General features: G+C 37.9%; 2 protein-coding genes and 1 long non-coding RNA gene across 3 annotated transcripts in view; 2 read left to right on the forward strand and 1 right to left on the reverse strand.

Moving 5' to 3' along the window:
- The window catches only part of LOC103143779 (uncharacterized), a 44175-nt gene that overhangs the window by 18340 nt on the left and 3259 nt on the right, over positions 1 to 22576 (reverse strand). The gene's annotated exons all lie outside the window — the stretch shown is intronic.
- shisa9b (shisa family member 9b) lies at positions 118 to 13998 on the forward strand. Its single transcript, XM_007560461.2, has 4 exons — positions 118 to 1052; positions 3392 to 3498; positions 10989 to 11129; positions 12812 to 13998. Exons 1-4 carry the CDS (start codon positions 544 to 546, stop codon positions 13192 to 13194), a joined length of 1140 nt encoding a protein of 379 aa, XP_007560523.1. The 5' UTR covers positions 118 to 543; the 3' UTR covers positions 13195 to 13998.
- igfals (insulin-like growth factor binding protein, acid labile subunit) lies at positions 19965 to 22194 on the forward strand. The gene is made up of 2 exons (XM_007560460.2): positions 19965 to 20070; positions 20191 to 22194. Exon 2 carries the CDS (start codon positions 20196 to 20198, stop codon positions 21927 to 21929), a length of 1734 nt encoding a protein of 577 aa, XP_007560522.1. The 5' UTR covers positions 19965 to 20070; positions 20191 to 20195; the 3' UTR covers positions 21930 to 22194.

Genomic DNA, 22576 nt, shown 5'->3' on the forward strand with positions numbered 1-22576 from the left:
TGCTGAATTTGTTTAGTTTGTTTTGGATGAGTCTGAATTCCAGATCGTCTGTGCTCAGGATTTTTACCACACAGCACAATAATAACGGGCTGTAAGGGGTTGTAATTAGAGCTATCTCACAGCCCTCTATCTCTCTCTCTCTCTCGCTCTCTTTCTCTCTGTCCTACTGTTCCTCTCCCCCAATTTCTATCACGGTGTCCGCTTTGTCTTTCTCACCTCCTCTCCGTCTGTTTTTAACGCGCTCGGCGGACTGAGGCTGCCTCAGAGGTATCTGACTCCCTCCAGCATATCTTTGGGCACAGCTTTAAAGATGCTCCTTTACAACTTGCTTCAGTCCGCTGCCCTTCGGATGTCTTAACTGCCTCTTTGCATCTTTTCGTTTTACTTCAAGGTGAGAACATAGCGTACAAGGTGGCACTGAGCTTTTACGCATGGAGGTTGGAATCAGTCTGTCAGAATTTACGCAGAAACTGCTACTGAAGATGCAACTGGGTTTATGAGACCTTTTAAGGGCTTGAAGAAGGGCTTACAAAGAGAGCAACGATGCGAGGGACTGAGTTGCTGCTCGGCTACTTTCTGGTGAAAGTTCTGGTGTGTGACGCGGAGGGCGAGCTGGATCAAACCGCGGATGACTTCATGATAGTAACCGGGTTCAACGAGTCAGCAGAGGGGGAGAGCGCATCCACGGAGACCCCGCACACGGAGGAGAAGTGTCGTGGCTATTACGACGTGATGGGTCAGTGGGACCCGCCGTTCGTGTGCAGGACGGGCAGCTACCTGTACTGCTGCGGCACCTGTGGCTTCAGGTTCTGTTGTGCGTTCAAAAATTCCCGGCTGGACCAGACCACCTGTAAGAATTACGACACCCCGCCGTGGATGACACCCGGCAGACCTCCGCCAAAAGTGGACGTGGCGCTGGAGTCCGCCAAGGATAAAACCAACCTCATCGTCTATGTCATCTGCGGGGTCGTGGCCATTATGGCACTTATTGGGATTTTCACCAAGCTCGGTTTGGAAAAGACGCACCGTCCAAACAGAGACAATATGTCAAGGTACGCAATTCAGATCTATAGGTGTGTGTGTGAATAAATTAGATTGTAATTTCCACGAAAAGCCAAACAACTGTTTTTGGCCAAATTTTTGCCAAATTAAAACTTGGCCTTTGTGGAAAGGCTGATTTGGAGCCAGCCAGCCTCCAAAGATCATTGCTAAAGAAGCTGACAGTTCAGAGTGCTGCATTTTCAAACAGATTAGCACTGGGAAGTTAAGTGGAAGAAAAAAGTGAACAGTTAATCACTGTTAACTGCAAAGCCCATCCAAGAGTTTGGTGGAGACTCAATAAGAAGTTTGAGGTTGGATTCAAAGATTCAAGAGCCATAAGACTCAACTATTTTAAAACTGATTTTATCTGTAGTGCCTGCTAAACAAAGTCTATGCTAAATGAATTATTCTACTTTAAAGTAACAAGGATCAAATGTTTTTGAGTGGTAATTACAAACACGAAGCCATCTTCAAATCTTACATAATTATTGATTATTGATAATCAAGAACCATGTAATGTAGATTTGCTAAAGCTCTTACAAAAACAACACGTTAAAAATGAACTCTTTTTTAATGGTCAGTCTACAGTACACACATTTTAAAACATGCCCAACTTAAAGCAAATTTAAACACATTCCTCAAATGCTGCATCCACACAAATGCTGTGTTTGCGACACATGCAAACCTGTGAATTTATTTTTTATTAGAATTACACAAACATTTACTTATTGTTTAGCTGATGGAGACAAATCCCATGTTGCCATTGCAGAGTCTGAAGATTAAATCTATGAAAACAAACTGCATCCCAAAATTCAAGTTCAGAAGTGTTGCAGACTGTAACAAAATGCTATCCTTGATACACCAGGTTCAATTCTTTATAACTTCTTAGGCATTTGAGAGTAAATAAATGTAATAATTATTTATGGTGGAAGGACCAGTCAGATTATTACATGGTCTTAGAGACTAGATTTGAATAGCAGACCCTGGCCTGATTCCTGATTAATTACCCAGCCGTCATGTGCTTTTTGTAATGACGCTCTTTGTCATGAGGGGGAGACAACAGCTCCAGACATGTCTATAGTGGTCATCTTTCTAAAGTATGCCCAGCAGCGCAGTGAGGTGGAGAAACACATTTTTGTCCTTTAAAATCACAATTTGGTGATGGCAAGTGGAGTTAGAGGAACCCAAGGCAATCAGAATATGTGAGGAGCGTGTTTACTTAGAGAGGTACAAGTATGATGGGGAAGCTCTTTAGTAATCAGATGGACAGTACTGACAGAATAAGGGAAAACAGCTTTTATAAAATAACATTTGCAACCACTGATTATTTCATAGTTATGTGAAACATAGCTGATATTTACAACTTAACTTATCTCAAATGACAAACTTATGTGGTATAAAGCTTTATTAGGAACAGAGAAGACTGAAAGAAACCTGCAGCTAAGTTGCATTATATAAACAGAATATCTTCTATAGAGTCACGGTAAACATCTATTTGTTTCCATGGAATATAAACAGAAAAGATGCAGCTAGTGCTGCTAATCATATGCACTTAAGTAATGAGTAGCATGTGTGATCAGTTCAGTAGCAGCACTGATTTAAGGAACTTTCTGATCTGGAACATAGGCTTGTGTTACCACAATGTCAGGAGGGAAAGACAACACAGATTATCTTAATGGAGCAACCATTGCTGTACATCTATATTAAATAGGTTAAGAAGACATTTTCCAACTATTTGAAGTCCAGCATTCACAATTAAAAAGATTATTTATGAAACTAAATATTTTGTGCAATTGCCAGTCATCCCAGGAGTGGACGTCTTAGAAAATTCACCTAAAGATCAGACTGTGCACTGCTCAGAGAAACTGCAGGAGCCCAAGAGGCTCTAAAGGTTTAAGTTGATAGCATGTTAAATTTTAATACAAAAGACAAAATAAATAGACAAAGACTGATTGAGTACGGGTGGCTTCGAAGGGTTTTCAAGAACAATATGCTGCTTTTCTAAAAGAATACGACAGCGTAACTTGTAAGTTTGCTAAGTTGCATCTGAAATTAACCACATGACTTGACAGATATCAGCAAATACCTCATACTAATTGTCAACCAAATTGATGGTAGGCTGAAGATTTGGGCTCTTTTGCAGCTACGAGGTTTCAGCACTTTGCAGTAACTGAGTCTACCATGAACTCTGTACTAACATACTAGAAGTTTGAAAGGAAGGCCAATACTATTAGAGGTTTCATAGTCTTTATTTATAATGTTTAATTTTCTGTGGTGGGCAGCAGACAGACTTTTTGTGCATTTATGTACATAATTACAACCTCTCTTAAAGTATTGTTTATCTCTTCAGAGCTCTTGCACATGTGATCCGCCATCCTGCTTCAGAAGATACAGATGACATTGGTCTGAGTCAACATTATGAGAACCTACAAACGAGATTGGCACTTGACAATTTCCGTAAGTAGTGAACCAGCCGCCATACAGATTCTGAAAAGGCATTGAGCTCCGCTAAGTGTATTTGTTTGGGAGCACCATGCTTTCGGTGCTCTTGATCCATTATTACTTCTCAGTCTTCTTTATCAGTTCAGACAAATTATGTTCGTATCAAAACCACAAACTGGCAGGGAATTAAACAAAATCCATGACTTGCAGTTTACTTTAATCTCAGGAGCAGAATGGATGCAAAAATATGTCAATCAAGTCTTTTGATTGTCTTGTAGAAAAATAACTCAACTTACTTTGTGCACTTATTGAAAATCTGAAGCCTGATTTCCTCAACAAACACAACTAGGCAGCCAATACAATACAATTTAGGGTAAAGCAGTCCAGACATCATAATCATACACAAGAGCAGGTTTTACCACAGTCTCTTCTCTGCCAGTCAGACTGATGGGAAACTTAAAGTCTATATAATGCAAATAACATGGAACACACAGACAATATTTTTACTTTCAATGAATATTTACAGTTTCAAGTACATGAGTCTTTCTACTCTTAAGTGTGTTATTTCTTTATTTTGAGCAGAACAGTGTTAAGTCCTTTATATCTTGGTGTAGGTGTCTTATGTTATTTTGTGTTAAATTTATGCTCGATTGACTGGCGAACTCTGTACAAGCGTTCCTGTGTAGCTGTAACTGTGTGAAAATACAAATGGCAACTACAGCTCTTAATCGGAATCAAAACAAAAATGGTAACAGGCTGGTTGAATATTTTACTCCTTAAAAAAGTACAAACTAGGGTGAGGATATAATTGGTTGTCTTTGTGAATGAGATTAGAAAAGAGCCAATATTTTACTTAGAAGTTCAACGAAATGTTAAGCTAATACCAACTTCAGATAAATGTTAGATGATCAGGGTCTTGGATTAAAAAAAAAAGAATCATGTTTTGCAAATTAATTAATCAATCTACTTGCCATGCAGTTATTAAAAAAATAAACTTGCATTATTTATTATGCTTGCCATGCTAAATAATTTTGAAAGTTTGGCAAAAGGCAAGAAAAAACATTCACCAGTCATGAAATCTCTGACTGTTAAAAAATATTAGATAATCACCACTCTGCGTATCTGATTGCCTTGCCTGAAATTCTCAGCAAATCCAAAGTGATGGAAAAACAAAAACACCCAATCAAAAATCCTGAAGGCTGGTGAACGCATTAGTCATGCCATCAGAAATCACCAAGCACAGACACTAATTACCAGTGACAGCCTAGAGCTCTTTCTTAGCCAATACTGTAGGCCACGGCCTCACGCATTTTAGCGCAGCCTTGTTCTTTCATTCATCAGCATCAACGCCTACGCACACCTACAGTGATGTGCACATGCAGAGTTCTCTTTTTTTTTCTCCAATCTGCGCTGCCAATCTGTTGAAGAGTCCCACATGGTACAAATCCCATCTTTTCAACAATAACATTGAACTGAAAATTGTTTTTTTTGTTTTTTTTATTACACAGTCAAGCAGCATTTCTGTTCCCATATGAACAAAAACAATCAAAACAAAATTGTCTTTGGTCTAATTATTATGTCCTGGGTTCAGTGGAAATTTAAATAAATTCTATCTGATATTTTATAAATAACAATAATAATTCTAATTAGTTCAGGAGTGTGTATGTGAGTGTGTGTGTGTGTATGGTTGTTTGTCGGGATGGACTGGGGACCTGTCCAAAATATGCCACGCCTCTCGCTGAATGACAGCAGTAAATAGGCGTCAGCTGGCATAAACAATGGATAGATAAAGCTGTAGAAATAACATGTCAATTGTTCTATTTGCAAACAATCATCAACAGCAAAAAAAGCGAAAGCTGAAAAATTAACTTCAGTAAAGGCAAACCGTATTTTTGTAAATTCAAATAAAACAAAATGATTTGTTATAAATTATTTAACTGCTAACATGCATTATTTATGTTTATTTAAGAATTTATGACACTTAATAAATTAAGGATTTCATGACCTTGTCTCAGAGAGCCAGTTGAAGTTAGTTTGAATGCGTTTCAGTGGTACATTTGTTCTTTCGACAGCAATTCTTGGGAGGTTAGAAGGTAAGATGATATTTGTTTCCACACTGATCAATACTGTACTGGTGTGCTTTCTAAAAATACAGACGAGTAGTAATTTTTTCTGGAGATACCTTATAGCAGTGACTTAGAGGCTCGGTCTTTGTTCATCATTCTTACAGAACGGACAACTGTCTTTTAGACCTCGGTAAAGCAGGTTTTATGAGCCATTCCAGAGCTACCATGCTTACATCTGATCAGATACCCATCTACACGAAACAGCTGGGAGGTGGAGTCTCTTTTTGCTCCAGGAGTCAGCCAGAGAGAACAAAGTCTTCACTCACTGCCATCTGTCCATCGATGTATGACAGGCCATTTTTTCACTTCTAAATAGAGACGCATTACTGCTGTATAACCTCTGATGACAACTGAGGAAAAGATACTGAAGAAAAGTCTAAATATGACATATAATCTAAAGGGAAAGATAGTTGTAAGGTAAAGTTCAGCATGGGCAATTTAAACAGTGATAAAAAGTTGATTTTTCTTCTCTAATTTTCTGATAGCTCGTCATTTAAAAAGATTTAAGCTCTGTCTTCACTACAATGATAACTTATTAAATAGGTGCAACAGCTGAAATACAAAGAAACAATCTTTCTAGCAGTGCAAACATTGAGTCTGCATGTGATTTGTACATGCACTCACTGAATTTGGAAAAACGGTGCAGCAATGGTTTTCTAGCACATAACTATTATATAAAGCTGATCTAGATATGTGCCGGTATGAGCATTGACCAAATATGTGCCAAATGAAATACAACATCTGCGTTCCTCTAAAGTTGCAAGGTGTATGATTGTTTCTGAACACAATATACACCAGAATAATGACATGGTGAACAAGAAGAACTATCCCTGCATCTGGGTTACATGGACATATGACGGCAGACCATTCCTGGACTCATTTTAAAAACTTTTGATGACCATTTTTGAACTTTTCATGTTTGTTTGTCTTTTTTTTGTTTTGTTTTATATATCAAATTGGACCTCAAGTCTTAAATGCAACCAATGAAAACAAACAAACAAAAAAAAAAACCTCCTGATCTGATCCATCCGGAAAAGTAGTTACAGATCCTTGTTACATTTACTTGTCAAAAGTTTTCCTTTATCAAAATGTGAAAAGGATTGAGTAGTTCAGGGTAATATGTTTGAAGCCCTTAAGTCATTTGGACAGCCAGCATAAGAATTCTGACACAGAGCTTGACCAAATAGTATTGGCCATAAACAAAATGCCTAACACGTTGCTCTGTAGGCTGCTGAGTCATAGACCAATTCCTCAAGACGCAAAGTTCTAAAGTCAGACAATATTGACTAGAAGAAAGAAAAAAAAAAGCATCATCTTAATTACAAACTTGAAAAGTCGCCTGTAAATTAGAGCTCCTTTCTCCTTGTTCTATTTATTGCACCGTATTCAACTCCCAAAATACCCCCTTAAATCTTTTATGAGATTCAGGGGAGGTGTCTGTGTCTTAAGTGTAAAACCTGTTTATTTTCTCCAGCGCCCATGGCGTCTTCAATCTTCACAAGTCTCCAAAAGTGGCCTTCTTTTCCCCCAAACAGCTGATACAAAGCTGCCAACACTGTCAGATAAATATTAGAGATAAACAATTTGATACAAGTCTCAGAAACAAGTCGGGCTACAAAAAGATCAAGTCAGAAAATTATTATTAACAACTTTTCTAAGGCATTTGATAATAGATGGTAGTTGTTTAAACAATTTTGCTTATAAGTGTATACAGTAGTTTTGATTGTAACAGGAGGATAACAATGAATTTTTGTGGAGAGAACCTGAAAATAGTTTAAAAAAAATAAAATAAAAAATAAAAAACTCGCATAGAAGGAAACTGGAGGAACAAGCGCCACTATTTTTCTTACTTTAAAATCATGCATCCAAGCTTTTTGGCGAAGATGTGCAACAGAATAAAATACTGGTTAAATAATTTAGAAATGATGTATCATTTTGTGTCCTAAAGAGGATTCAAACTGTCATCTTAAAGAGCTCAGACCAAACGAGAGCCTGTGTTCATGGCCCACTTACTAATGAAATGGAAACAGGTCAGTAAACTCAAAAAATAACCTGAAAATTTAACACAGATAGGATGGATGTCTGTTTTTAAATAAAAAGGTCACAGGAGTTGTGATAAAATCCTCAGTGTGGGTGAGACTGTATTGATTAGATTATACGGCTTTGTTGATCATGAAACTTCAGACCAAGAATTGTTTACAGCCAAGAGTTGCTCTTTTTTTGCACCAAAGCTGAGTTCACTTAAGTTTGTGATGCATGTAGAATAGAGAAAAGCCTCAACAAATGTAGCACAGAAGTTGTTTCGAAAAAGGAAGCGAAACTGAGAGTGGCTTGTCCTACATATTTTTTTTTTTTTGTGAGCTTTGGTTAATGATGGAAAGAAAAAAATATTGTGAACACTAGAAGCTAAAATTAGTTATGTGCAGGACAGATGATAAATAAATAAAATAGGACTGAGAGAGAAGCTGCTGCCATTCAACATCAGAGGAGACACCATTTGTCAAGGTGTGCTGAGAAAGATTTGTTAAAAATGTCCCTTGCATTATTTTGTCAGACTTCATTGATAATTTGAGACTTTCCAAATTAATTAGCACATTATTAAAGTTTCTTGCTGACCAAAAGGGAATAAGAGCCTAATTAACCTATTTTCTTTATTAGTAATCTGTTTTTAATCAGAGCACTTTCTAGACCAAAGATTTTTGGACTCAGCTTCTTTATAACTTTGCAAATAGAAGACATCAACAATAATAGTGAGACCTTGCTGCTTGTTGTTAATTAACTGATTGGCACCCTTTCTGATCCCACACAACTTCTAAGCTGCAACACACAATGCTATTAGCTAAAAAGACCCAATTTTGTATTTCGGAAGAGATGTGAACTGTTTGTTGTTTTTTTGTCTATTTCCACATTGATCATTGGTTCAAAACAAACACCATATTGGTATGCAAGGTGATCGATCTATAAGTGTGATTAGTGCCAGTTTAAATTGGGCCAAAATGTTTATTATCAATGTTGTAAGGTAACATCAGTCCTGTGGCAGTATGCCTTGGACACACTGGCAAAGAGGGAGCACAGCTTGTTATTGACCATCCTTTAAGTCTTGTTATCTATACGGAAATAGGTGACAATAGTGTCCAGAAGAACTGTGGTTCCTGTGCTTACAGAAGCAAAAACGTGGAATTCAAACATATTACGGAGAAGAACAACTTAGGATAAGTTGTCAAAGTCACAACTTCTCCCATTTTTAGGAAATGGGATCAGAGAGTTCTTGAACTCGCTGAGAAATTTCACTCTGTGTTGTCAAACTCCAATCTTCAAGGAACAATGTCCTGCAAACGTTAGAAGTGTCACTGGTTCAACACACCAGCAACAATTATTAAATCAGTAGCAGGACTATACAACTTGAATCAGGTTGAAGAGATAAATTAGCCATTTGATTCAGGTGTGTTAGGCCAGGACACATCTTCAAACTTGCAGGACAAAACTTGCTCTAGGATGTTGGGAAAGGAGGTTCCAACTAATCATACAATCTCTGAAGAGCTCTCTCAGGAAGAGCAGTGTGTTCCAGTGGATGTTTATTCTACTGGAACTGCTAGAAGGATCAGAGAAGCTTATTTGTCCAGTTCATACAGGTTGGAGCCCATTTTCTTTTTTGTCTTTGGAATTATACCTTAAAACTTTATGGACTCAACAAGGAAATATGTGTCAGACGTTTTGGTCCACATTGTCACGTCTCCATCAAACAATTGCCACAGTCTTGCATGCTGTACATCTGAGGTGGCAGTCTTCTTTAAAACTACACTCCAAAGGTTATCTATTGGTTTGAGAACTGCGTAGGCCATTGGGACACAGTGAACTCATTCCCGAGCTTAGGAAAACAAGCCAAGCCAACTTTTATTTAAAAGCACTTTAAAAGCTGCAAAAGTGAACAAAGTAAAAAAAAAAATCTCAAACAAGTGTGAGATGATTTCTGCTTTGTGGCAGATGGGTACACTGATCACACTAACTTGACGAGAAAACTGTGGAGATGGTCAGCAATGTCGCTAACACAAAATGTGTCAGAAAATATCCCCTACAGCGTTGCATCACCAGCTGCAGCCACTGGCAGGACCTGATCCATACTTTCACGTTATTTACACCAGATTCTGACTGTACCATCTAAATGTTGTTGCTAAAAATCAAGATTTATCCGACAACAGTCAGTCGGTCTATTATTTTCCTTTTTTTTTGTGAGCTTGTGTAGGCTCACTTTCCTGCTATCTGCCAGCAGTAACACCTGTGCGTGGTCTTTATCTGCTTTAACCTATCTGATTCGAGCTTCAGCATGTTGGGAAATTATTTTGAACAATATTGGGTGCCTATTTGGACTGTTTTTGCATTTTTATCTTAAACAAGACTGCCAATTCTCTTCTAACCAATTTGTCATATTTGTGATTGAAAATCCCAGAAGATCAGCTGTTTTTGAAATATTCACACAAGCCCATCTGACACAAGAAAACCATAACACATTCCATGTCATTTAAATTTTTTTTCCCCCATTCTGGTGCACGGTTCAGACTTCAACAAGTGGCCTTCACCATGCTGAGATGTCTAACTGCATGGAAGTGACTGAACAGGTGTAACTAATAAAGTGACAGGTGTCTGCATATTATTTGTTCATGGTCTGCATTCCAATTTCAACAATATTCAGCTTCAGTAGGCTTGCTGTTAGCGCAGCAGAACAATTTTGCTTGTCATAAAGAATCTATAATGGAATACAACCGAGTTGTTTAGTTACCAGTAACGGCTGAACAAAAATAATTTTTGATATTGAAATGTATTTTTTTATTATGTCTGCATAAGCTAACCTCTGCCCAAAATCCATCTCTGCAGCAAGTCCCAAGTAGAAATAAATCATTTATCACACGTCTTATCCTTAATACGATGATAAAAAAATATTTTTTCATATCACATTTTCTTACCTGATACCAGGAGGCCTGTTGAGAAGTCCCTAAAGGGCCATGTGTAATTTAAAACATTAAACTATTCTTCATTAAACTGAGAGGAGAGGACACTCAGAACATCTGTTCCTTCTGCCATGCCAGGGAGGCAGGGAACCAGTCTATTTGCTGTATACCCCTTAATTTACCAGATGTCTACTATAGGATTAGTTCAGTGCGACAAAGACCAGTCAAGATTTTCCAGCTGGATCTCCAAAGAAGCCTTCTTCAGGAAAATGTGACACTGTCAAATAAGAAAAATGTAAATCATGTTGAAATACGAGTACAAAATTACCGAAGTACTCATAATGTAACCAATGAGATAGAATCAATTTTAGTCCTGGACCCGCCGGACATGCTAGAGGATGTTTTGTTAAGAATTGTGCTTCTCTTCTTTTAGACAGCAATCAGATGAACAATGTGGCCCAGTCTCCAACTTTGGTAGGTCAGCCATATCCAGCAGTGGGACAGATTACCAGCCCATATGAACAACAGACCCCACTCAAGGATCTCAACAAGTACAACACTCTGAAGGCTGTGGGTAAGTAGTAGTTTATTATGTGAAACAAACAAAAAAAAAAACAACAGCTGTGACTTATCTTTTGATATAATTAGGGAGATGTTACATGCTTTCTAAGAAAATGTTGATGCATAGATTAATAAAGTCATCCGACTTGCATGAAGTGTTAGACAAGTGAACAGCAAGAACCTTTAATGTGATTTAATTTGCTGTGCATTTGTGCACACAGACAACATCCCCCCCAAGTACAAATGCAGTTTATTTAAAGCCTTGGAGTTGAGTCTTTGCTTTGCAGCAGTCCTTGTAAATTAATCCATAGTCCATCAATGTCAGAATAGAAAGAAACAGCGAGCTTATTTATAGTAGCAGGTTTGTGCTAATTTAAAAAGTCTGCCATCAAGAATCAGCCGAACAAAATAACATCTCTATCTCCATGACTCAGTAAGCCACTAGATCTTTTTTTTCTTTTCGTTTGGATACTGTAGATTTAGAGCTGTAAACACAAAGATACAGAAATTTATTGATAATAGAATAAAGTATTATCTAGGTCAAGGATTTTCAGATACTTGGAAACTGTTCAATTGAAACCTGAATTTAAACAGTGCTTTACCAAACCTTGTACATCGAGTTCAGTCTTCGTAAGTTTTACTCTGAAACCCAATAAAATCTTGGAAGCATTGAAATGTTCACATTGACACCTCATCCGTCTTTGTTGCCCATTCATCATAGTACCATCATAGAAACTGATTAGAAAGGAAAATGTTAAAAGGCTAGATTCAGAGACAATGAATCATTCTGAAAAACAGAGAATGTAAATGTTTGGAAATTATGTCAGGATTTCCAACAGTGCTAACATTTTGATAATCTAGGCATTAAAGAAATATGTACTTATGTAATTACTGAAGATTTGCTCCTACAGTGAAGTTCAAAAGTATTGAATTTTCATACTTTTTGTCATGTTGCATCCACGAACTTCAGACATCTTTACATGTGTTAATGGGTCCACGAGGACACTGGTGACAGTTAAGGTGGTGGAACTTCATTAGGTAAACCAACTCATAGTAGCACATAATTGTAAAGTGAGACAAACATGATACATTGTTTGCAATATTTTGCACAAATAAAAATTTGAAAAGTGTGTCCATGTGCTTAGCCATCATTAATCAATGGCCCTCTTTAACAGCAGAAATATCTCCAAGGCTTTTAGCTATACTAATCTAGAAACTTGATTTTTTTTTTTTTTTTACCTGTTATTCTTTGCAAGATAGCTTAAGCTCAGTCAGACTGGATTGACAGCATCTGTGAGTGTTGATTTCTTTCTAGTGTAGCTCTGGGCTCTTGTTCATATTTAAATAGGGACCAGATTTGTACAATAAGTTTTCCATGTTCAGATTAATTGAACAGAGCAGAGTGAGATGATCAAAGCTTGTTGTTCTGTAACCCAGCAGATGGTTGTGGTGGGGTTTTTTTTTTAGAGGTAAAGAAGTAAAAGGGGCTGAATGGATAAAACACTTTGATCTTTTTATTAGGATATAAAATTAGGATATGAAATATACTGAAGACTTCTGGCTGTTATATGACCAAACGTGAAGTTCAGGGAGCATCTGCGCTTTTGCAAGGCACAGTAAGATGTGATACATGGGTCAGTTATTGAAGAATGACAGCTGAATAATAATCTTATCTTGTTATTTCCCCATTTTTAGCAGAGAAAGCAAATGACAACTACCAAAGCAACCGCAGGCAAGCGATTGAGATGACAGCCAAGGGTAGCCTTCCAATGGAAAGTGTGGATATGGAGCCAGAGCCTCCAAATCCTTACAGCCCACCCAGACAGCGTTCTATGAAGCACAGCGAACACAAGTACAAAAGCCACAGGAGCCACAGCTCCCAGTCACTGTCCCACATCTCCAACATAGCAGTCAGCCCAGGGGGGCTGAGATCCTGGCAAAGCAAAGACATGCTGGGACTCCGACAGAGCTATGGCCAAATGAAGCCCGGCATCACAGAGAAAGAGCTACATAGCTCCCGCTACATGCCTCCACAACCTTACTTTGTCACCAACAGTAAGACAGAAGTGACAGTATGAGTGTCTGCCATATTCAGGCTCAAAATAAACCCGAATTAATAATAAAGAAAAGGGAAAAAAAAAAAAAAAGAAACGCTGTAACTGCTGCCAATGAGTGGGGTTGCAAGGAAACAGCATGGACTGTACTAATGCATCTGTTTTGGAAGCGGGTAGCAAGATGCCATCTATAGCTGATGTGTACTGTGTGACAGGGCCCTGAATATGTCGTTGAGCCTCATGGGGGCACTGTAATCAAAATGTCGTGTTTGATGCTCATATAATCTCACTACTAAAACTGCAGAAATTACTTATCACATTATTGGGATGTGAGGCACTAATTACCATCACAAGTATCTACTGAGATATTTAAGGAGATTGTACTGTATTTTCTAATATGTAGTTGAAAGATAATCCAATCAAACTGAACTAGCCTGTGGCTGTTTATTGATTATATGAGTCACCTGAAGGTTGTGTACTAAAAAAAAAAGACTTGGAAACTAATCCTAAACTAAGAGTGTGCAGGATTATGTTTTCCACATAGCTGCCATGTTCTAATTATGAACCCTCTAATGCATTACCTCAGTTTGAAATGCAATTCACCACTTGCTAAACTATCACCTCATGGAGGAATTGTACACATTTAAGGCAAACCTTTGTAACTCTTGATTTAAATAGTGTCGCAAACATTGGAAAACTGGCTTGAAAGGTTTTGTGTTTGTTTGGAGAATTCCAGGTCTATCATAGTGTTCTTAAAATGTAAATGACTCGGTCTGTAAATGTGCTATTGTTGATTTAAATGGCTCAACACACATTAAAAAGTCTGTTCAAAACTTGTGATTCTTGTGTCGCTTAAAAAAAGATGTTTATTTTTGGTTTAAGATTGTCAAGCAGTTAAAAATGTTGGGTTTTAACAATAAAGACAAATGCAAAAAAACAAAACAAAAAACAAACAAACACTGAAACCTTTGTATTCAGTAATGCATTACATGAGGAATGTAACGGTTTGTTTGAGGATTTGTTTCAGCAGCTTTGTTTATCCCTCTAATTTTGTTTTTATGGGATAATTTAAAATGTTGGACTTTTACTGCTTATTTCTTCTGTTTACATTCTGGTTCTCAATCATAACTGAAGTTTTATCAATCCTCTGGGAGCTCTGTCATTTTTAAAAAAAAATGCCAGGAGACATTTTTGTTAATTAGCAAACCATGTTTCCAACCAACAGGGTTGTTCCCCCTGGAAATTAAATCAGCACAGTAACCCAGTTCAGTCAGACGGTGTGCAACAGCTGTGTGCTCGGTTCTAAAAGTCTTGACATTAGAGTAATAACTTAATAGAAAAAAAAACTCCACCAAAAAACAGCTTTTAGAAAGTCAAATTGAGCCAGCATGTACACTGGAAGCAGAACTCTAGAACTTGATGTATACATTGTAATGGATTCATTATGTCACCATGCCTATTGTGTCAAGACAGTAAGAAAAACTTGGTTTTATATGACCTACATATATATAAATACATATATATGTTAACACTTAAAGAAAAACTAATTGTATATCCCTGTAAAGTTTGTCATGTCTGCCCTCAACTTCAGATGAACATTACATCTTCTGAGCAAAACTGAAATCCTTGTCCATAATTTCTATAAAATTTTCTGTTTTATAAAACCAGGCAAATGGCTTGGCTGATTTCAATGGATTGAAACACATGTCGTCTACTAAAGTGCTCAGCGGGAATCTATTTCACAGCAAACAAAAGCCTTAAATGTCAGACTGAAATTACTCCATTAATGGGTTCCACACTGCAGGTCATCTCTGCCAACAGGGTCACCAACAAGGCTCTTAAGGGTCTATAAAATCCACATTATCATGTCATATTTGTTGATCTGAATGTAAATATTAAAAATGGTTTGCAATTACCTAACATTCATCGCTTTTCTATACAATGCGTTAAGTGGCCAATAAATAGAACGGGGAAAGCTTGTTTTGTGTTCCTATAATAAAAACAGTGAGAGGCTCTGATTGATGAGCTGTCAAGTCCTCTTGCTAAAACATTGAGGAATTAATAAAGCTTTCTCTTTCATGGGCTAGAGAGGTTTATTTGAGGCTTAAGAAAGATTCTTTCAACACAAAAAAATTATACCAGCACAAACTTTATGTTGGCTTGACAATTTCTGTCTCAGCTTGAGTTTTTACTGTGGGCACAACAGGTGCATGTAGACTCAAGTGAATAAAACAAAATATGCTCTACCAGTTTTGGAAAAGTCTGAGCATGTCAAGTTTAAGCACAGTAGTTTTATTCAAATCATGTTTTTGGGTCAGGCTTCTAAAGTGGGTCAGAGTGACACTGTAAAGTCCTAGTGAAGGACAATATAAATAAAGCTCAAGTTTTGTTTCCCTGTGAAAGTGGTTGCTTGCAATAGGAACACATGGCATACAAGTAAAATTTAATGTTTGTATTTGCCTTCTATAGGAAATTAATTTGTTGACTCACATTTACAAGTTATAAAATTCAACATAATTGGATCAGTACAATATAATGGCAGACCACAAGCAGTGTTAAGTAGAAAATATAGATAAATAACCGCTGTCATCAGTAACCTCAGCAATGTAATATTAGCACAATACAGCAAATATACTGTATTCATCATAGTGCCTTCCAAAGGAATTCACATCTGTTGAATAGTTCCACATTTTTTACTTTACAGCAACACAAATACACAACTTTGCATTGGGTCATCATATGGAATCCTAATAAAATATGCTAATGTTATTATATGAATATGCTATGTTATTGTTGTATTTGCTTACAGGAACAAATGATATAGATATATCAAATTGAATATTGCCTGTTAGGATACAAGTTCACAATTTATTTATTTATTTTTTAACAAATGAAAACCAATTAAAAATATCCTCCTCATATGCATATTTTTTTTGGGTTTTTGATAATGAAATACATAAAATCCGAGTCCCTTTCTGCCCCACAAAGCTGAACTGGGTCATCATCCGCTCTCATCTTATACTTGATTACCAAACTGTGGCTAACTTCCAGTATCTTACAGATGTCAAGACAAAGCCATTTTATTCTCTCTCCTCCTAGAAAGCAGCAATTGACTGTGAGCTCCAACTGTTATTAATAGCCACTGCAGGGGTGTTGAGGTTCCTTGGCTGTCAACGCATGAGGCTGCACAAGGGTTCAGAGCTGCGCCAAACAGCAGCACCTTAACGGTTGAAAGGCCACAGAGCAACTGTGTTATGGAGACATTTTCTTAGATATAATTCCAAATTACTCACAAATAGGACACTGTCCAACAATCCACCAGTGGATGGCAGTGTTGAATTAAAACGGCTGAGCTCTTACATGTGTCCAGGAACCTAATTTATAGAGGCTAAGAACCAGGCTATGTGCAACAGATGAGAGACTAGCATTATACACACCCAAGAGCCCAGTAACCAGCACAAAAGAAACAATTAAGACTTTCTTTGGTGGGTTTTCAAAGATAGAGTTCATGGTTTACTACCTATAATTTACTTTTAATTATCCGGAAGGGACCCAGTTGAGGTGGCTCGGGCATCTGGTAAGGATGCCTCCTGGACGCCTCCCTGGTGAGGTGTTCCGGGGACGTCCCACCGGGACGAGGTCCCAGGGAAGACCCAGGACACGCTGGAGGGACGATGTCTCTCGGCTGGCCTGGGAACGCCTTGGGGTTCCCCCGGAGGAGCTGGAAGAAGTGGCTGGGGAGAGGGAAGTCTGGGCCTCCGTTCTGAAGCTGCTGCCCCCACGATCCAACCCCAGATAAGCGGAAGAAAATGGATGGATGGATGGAATATGATAGCTGTGCTTCAATACAATCACTTTATAAAAGCATCATTCAGTGGGAAATGTCATGGTGTTACATTTGCCACAGCAATTGTTTTATGTTTGAAAGGTGACTGTGGTGTAAAGGAGAATTGTACAATAAAGTTACTTTTGAGTTCAGTATGCAGTTACAATATTTTATACCTCCCATTAAAGGAATGATTGACCTTCGTTCATTTGCTGAAGTTTGAAAAGGCACGAAGAATTTCAGCAATTAAGAAACAGACATGCAAATCAGACTCACATTGTGCTTTTCAGTCCCCTCTGCTGCTGAAGAATAACATGTATTATGAATGATTTAAGAAAATATTTTGTCTTTAAAGAAGGGAGAGACCAGTCAAATTTACAGACTTGCCAGCAGGCTCTGCCACTCACTACTAGGAGTCCTCATCTCCACTCAGGGAGCCTTCAAAAGAAAACCTTTGTGTATGGCTGAGTACCACAAAATGAGCCAATTAGAGGTGTTTGTCAGGAGAGCAACAATCATGAACAGCTCACTACGGCAGCCAGGGCACAAGGCAAATTTCTGAGAAAAACTGCAGTTTCAGTTATTGTTCTTCTGTAAGGAAAAGGATTTGATTGTTACCCCTTGGCAAATCTTTCTGAGATTTTTCTGGCGTTGAAAAGGAGTTTAATTATTAATATTTTTGAGAATAAAAAATCTCCACAAAAAGCCGAATATATAGTTGATAATATTAAGCCATCATTTCTGCTTAGTGGTAAATTTGCATTTATACCTTTTTGTTTGTGATAGAAGCTTTAGTATGTCTGTCATACTAAATCATCCAAGGGTCCAACATGCGATGACATTTATGCAACGCCCTCTGCAAACAATACAGTCGCTTTTAGAAGAAACTGAAAAAATGTCAGCGAGGAAGACCTATTTCCATGCAAATAAATTCAAAGAAATGTTAAAATGAATACAGAAGGACAACAAACTAAGCCTTAAAATTTGTGCAGTACATACAGAAACATATGCCTGGAGGCATACATCAATGTTAGCCTCCTTCCAGATTCCCTGTTTTTGTACACAGGCCTGACAACTGTCTACCTTTTAAAAATCAAAGCATCCCTTAAATAGAACCAGGAAACATGAAGTAGGTTAAAAGATAATAAAAAGCAAAAAAAAAAAAACAATGCCCTGATTCAACAACAGTAAAGAATTAATGTATCTAAATTCGATTAATCTACTCTGTATTAAAAAGTGATTTCTAAGTTGCTGGAACTCAACCCCCCGCTGAGACACAATAAATCGAGAAAATATGGAACAGTGGTGAACTTTCCAAGGAAAGGGCAGAAAACCAAAATTATTTCAAGAGTGGTTTACGATTCATCCAGGAGGCCACACAGGGATCCAGCACAATGTATGGCATCTCCAGGCATCACTGTCTTCAGTTGGTTAGTCCAGATTTTATGCAAAGAGGTTCTGTGACATCAGTAATAGTTCCCTAACTAACTGTAGAGGAAAGATATGATATCAACATGAGCTTATTGGAGATTAAATAAATCATCAGAGTAATAGAAGATAATCAGCTATTCAGACAAAAACCACCTGTTCTAGTTGACTTTAGCCATTTAAAACAAGTCAAAATTAAATGTTCATATCACGGAACTACATCACTGTAGTATATTTGGTACTGATTTGTCCAGCCAAATAACATCTGTGTTTCTAGAGAAAATACCTCAGTTTAGCCTGCCAGGTGTTTGGTTTTTTTCTATGTCTCCCACCAAGGCATTTCACGCAGCTCCGCTCCGATTCATAAGTCCACTCTTGCTCTGTGAAAAATTTAGCTTTTGGAGCCAACTGAGCAGTAGCATCAAAATGTTCCTTTGCTTCTGCAGGTCTTATATTTGTCTAAAAATTATCTGGGTTGAGTCACTGTCAGCTGATTTGCCAAATTGGCCAATCAGTTAGAAGAGTGGGCAGAATATCCTCCACAGGGATGTAGAATACTCATTGCAAGATGTTACAAACACTTGATGGATTAGCAATTTCTTTTTCACATATGGTCAGGTTGGTTTGGATAGCTTTTTTGATGAAATCATCATTTGCAAACTGCTTTTTCTATTTAGTCAAGCTGTAATATATTATCAGCCATCAAATCAAGTCTGCAAAAAAAAGCAAAACCATAAGAAATCTGTAAGGTGCTGATACTTTCACTTATACTTACCTATACTTTGCTGTACCTAATAATCAAACCTAAAAACACATTAAACTGCAGATATTCCAATATTACTAGAGTCTACACACTTTTTGCATTACTTAAAAACAGAAATGTATGTCTAAAACAAATAAATAAATAAACCAAAAAATAAACATTGAATATGTATAAATGGATATATGAGAGGACGTATTGGACTACATCACTATAATTCATGTGCAAAGAGACAGTTCTATCCAGATTCGCTGTTCCTCAGACCATGACCACTTGATGATTGTATAAATAAACTCTGATACCAGGTAAAAGAGTAAACAGAACGTTATCCACTCCAATCATTTATGTGATTAGGACATGGACTTCTGGAACCTTCGGACCTCAGACTCAGGATAGCTAAGTAAATAGAGCAGCAAAAGCACCAACACACTATTCCTTTTCCAGCTGCTGATATTATACATGAATTCTTGGTTAAATATTTCATAAAACACCTAAAAGTTTAGCCACAAGTTGAAACGCACCATTTTACACCCAGTAATAGTGCCTTGATGTTAGTTAACTCTCAAAAAACATTCAGTTCAAAGCCTTAATTGATAAAAGTGTCTTTCACAATTACTACAAATTATGATTACAGCAAAGTATACTGTCTTGTTTACAATTTATTAGCTATACTTTCAAAAAATATCTACATAAAGTATATAAAGACACTGTGAGAAATGGACAATGGATATGAATGGGTTAATGGTGCACATTCAACGCAGCTGACTTAAAAAAAAGTTTGAGGGTTTGGCATTCTTTCCATTCAGCATACAAACAATTGCACAAGCATCAGTCATCCAGTGTTTCACAGCCTCTCCACTTTAAATCAAGACCTCAACAACTGAAGGTAAGCAGGATACAGTAGATATTTAAGCAAGAAATGCATTTTCACTGTATCTAATTTAACATGAACAGATTTGATTTTGTACAATTAACTTTTGATTTGATATTAATCCTCTCTCCACAGCTGGAATGCACACCATTATACTGCTGGAACTGCTGGTACTGGGAGCATCAGCGGTGTTGCCAGACCCAGACACAGCTGGAGACAAGGTGACTCAGGATCCAATTCCCTGTGCAAAAGGCTGTAACTGTATGCATGATGACTACAGCACGGAGCTCATCGTCTACTGCAGTGCTCGGAACTTAACTCAAGTACCAGCTGACATCCCACCATCCACTCATTATCTCTGGCTAGATGGAAATTTGTTTGTTTCCCTTCCAGCTGCGTGTTTTAGGGATCTAAGCAATCTGGACTTTTTGAATTTACAGAGTGGCCAGCTGTTGACCCTTGACCATCAGACATTTAGAGGGCTCAGATCCCTAGCACACTTGCACATTGAGCGAAACCGTCTCCGTGGGTTGCCAGGTTCAATCTTCCAGAACACACCTAACCTTGCTTCACTCAGTTTACACAACAATCACATCAGTCGTATTGACGAAAGACTGTTTGCTGGGCTCTCGCACATGTGGTTTCTCAATCTAGGATGGAACTCACTCACAGTCTTGCCAGAGACAGTTTTCCATGACCTGCAAGGTCTGCGAGAACTCAACCTTGCGGGTAACAGACTTGCTTACTTGCAACCGGCACTATTCCAAAATCTTGGTGAGCTTAAAGAGCTGGATCTGACAGGAAACTACATCAAGGTTATCAAAGCTAATGTGTTTGTTAAACTCCACAAGCTGCAAAAACTTTACCTGGCCCAGAATCAGATTGGAAGTGTGGTACCCAGGGCGTTTGTAGGCATGAAATCGCTCAGATGGCTTGACATGAGAAACAACAAATTGACTTCTCTACATGAAGACACATTCTTAGGCTTGAGCAGTCTTCATGTATTGCGCCTTTCCAACAACTCAATCACTGGCTTAAGGCCTAGAACCTTCCGTGACTTGCAGTACTTGGAAGAACTAAGGCTCAGTTACAACAGGATTCGAGCTCTAGGGGAGAGGATTTTTGAAGGACTTGGCCATCTGGAGGTTCTAGAGTTAGATTACAATCAGGTGCAAGAGGCACATGTGGGAAGTTTCACTGGCCTGTCTCACGTGGCTGTCATCAATCTGTCTGGAAGCTGCTTTCAAAGTCTCCCTGACCAAATGTTCAAAACTCTGTCAAAGCTTCACAGCCTACATTTGGACAAAGGTTGCCTTACGAGGATCACAGCTCTAGCTTTCAGTGGTCTCTCTGGCTTACGGAGGCTTTTCCTTCAACAGAACAACATCTCTGTGGTGGAAGATCAAAGCTTTATGGGTCTGGTAGGACTTGTAGGACTGGATTTAAGCTCCAATAAGATGGAGGTGCTCACAGATCAAACCTTCTCTGGGCTTAGTAATCTGGAGTATCTTCTTATGTCCAACAATGAATGTCATCAGTTTTTGCAGAATGGAACAAAACAAGTACTTCCAAGGCTGCGCTACCTGGACCTGCGAGGCAATGCCTTGACAAGCTTAGTCACCAATTTCTCAGAAAACATGGAGAAACTCCTGCTGTCTGGAAACCAGTGGAAATGTGACTGCACCACACTTCCACTCAGAACCTACAGCTTGCAAAAACCACAAGTCATCCCTCGACAAGTAGAGACCCATGCAGAAGGTGAAGAACCTGATAGCACGATCACCATATATAACAACATTACATGTACAAGCCCACCACATGCAGCTGGCCAGGACCTACGGGATGTGAGCAGTGAACACTTCCGAAGCTGCTGAGGTCACAGAGACTTGTTGATTGATACAAAAAGCTGACTATGTGTTTCTGGTTCAGATTACATTTTCTCTGTATATTCAATACAACATCAGATCTTAGAAATATCTTTATTTTGAAAAAAAAAAAAAAAAAAAAAAAAAAGGATATTCTCACAAAACACTTTTAAACCATCAATAAATTCTGTTAGTTCAGTAAAGATTGTAAGTTTTATTACTTGTGTGGAGATAAATTTGCTGAAGATATTTAATAAAATATTTGAATATGTGACCTATTGTGCTCTTGTTAACTTTTATATTTGAAAAACAGAAAGAGAGCAAAAAGAAAAGCGATATACACTATAATGATGGAAAGTTTCCATCTGTAAATTTTCAGATAGAAAATTTTACCTAATCCAGAAGACATCATCTTACAGAAATCCGGCTCATACATTCTCCTATTTGTAAATCCCTTGATTTAAAATAATTTAATCAAACCATGCTTTTTGTCTGATGAAGACGAACTCTGACACCCTTTTGGCCAAAACATAGATTCAGTGAAGGCCAACTAAAAGTAGAGAGACAAAGACTCTACTTGTGACGACGGTCATTTTTATGCATGTTGACAAATACCATTAAATCTATAAGGAGATATTATATATATATATATATAT

This window comes from Poecilia formosa, unplaced genomic scaffold (assembly GCF_000485575.1).
Source record: "Poecilia formosa unplaced genomic scaffold, Poecilia_formosa-5.1.2 Scaffold115, whole genome shotgun sequence".
Lineage (NCBI taxonomy): Eukaryota > Metazoa > Chordata > Actinopteri > Cyprinodontiformes > Poeciliidae > Poecilia > Poecilia formosa.

Coding starts and splice junctions, on each gene's coding strand:
- igfals (XM_007560460.2), top strand. CDS start 20,196: ATGCACACCATTATACTGCTGGAACTGCTGGTACTGGGAGCATCAGCG.
- shisa9b (XM_007560461.2), top strand. CDS start 544: ATGCGAGGGACTGAGTTGCTGCTCGGCTACTTTCTGGTGAAAGTTCTG. Junction 3,499..10,988: donor ATTGGCACTTGACAATTTCC/GTAAGTAGTGAA, acceptor CTCTTCTTTTAG/ACAGCAATCAGATGAACAAT. Junction 11,130..12,811: donor CAACACTCTGAAGGCTGTGG/GTAAGTAGTAGT, acceptor CCCCATTTTTAG/CAGAGAAAGCAAATGACAAC.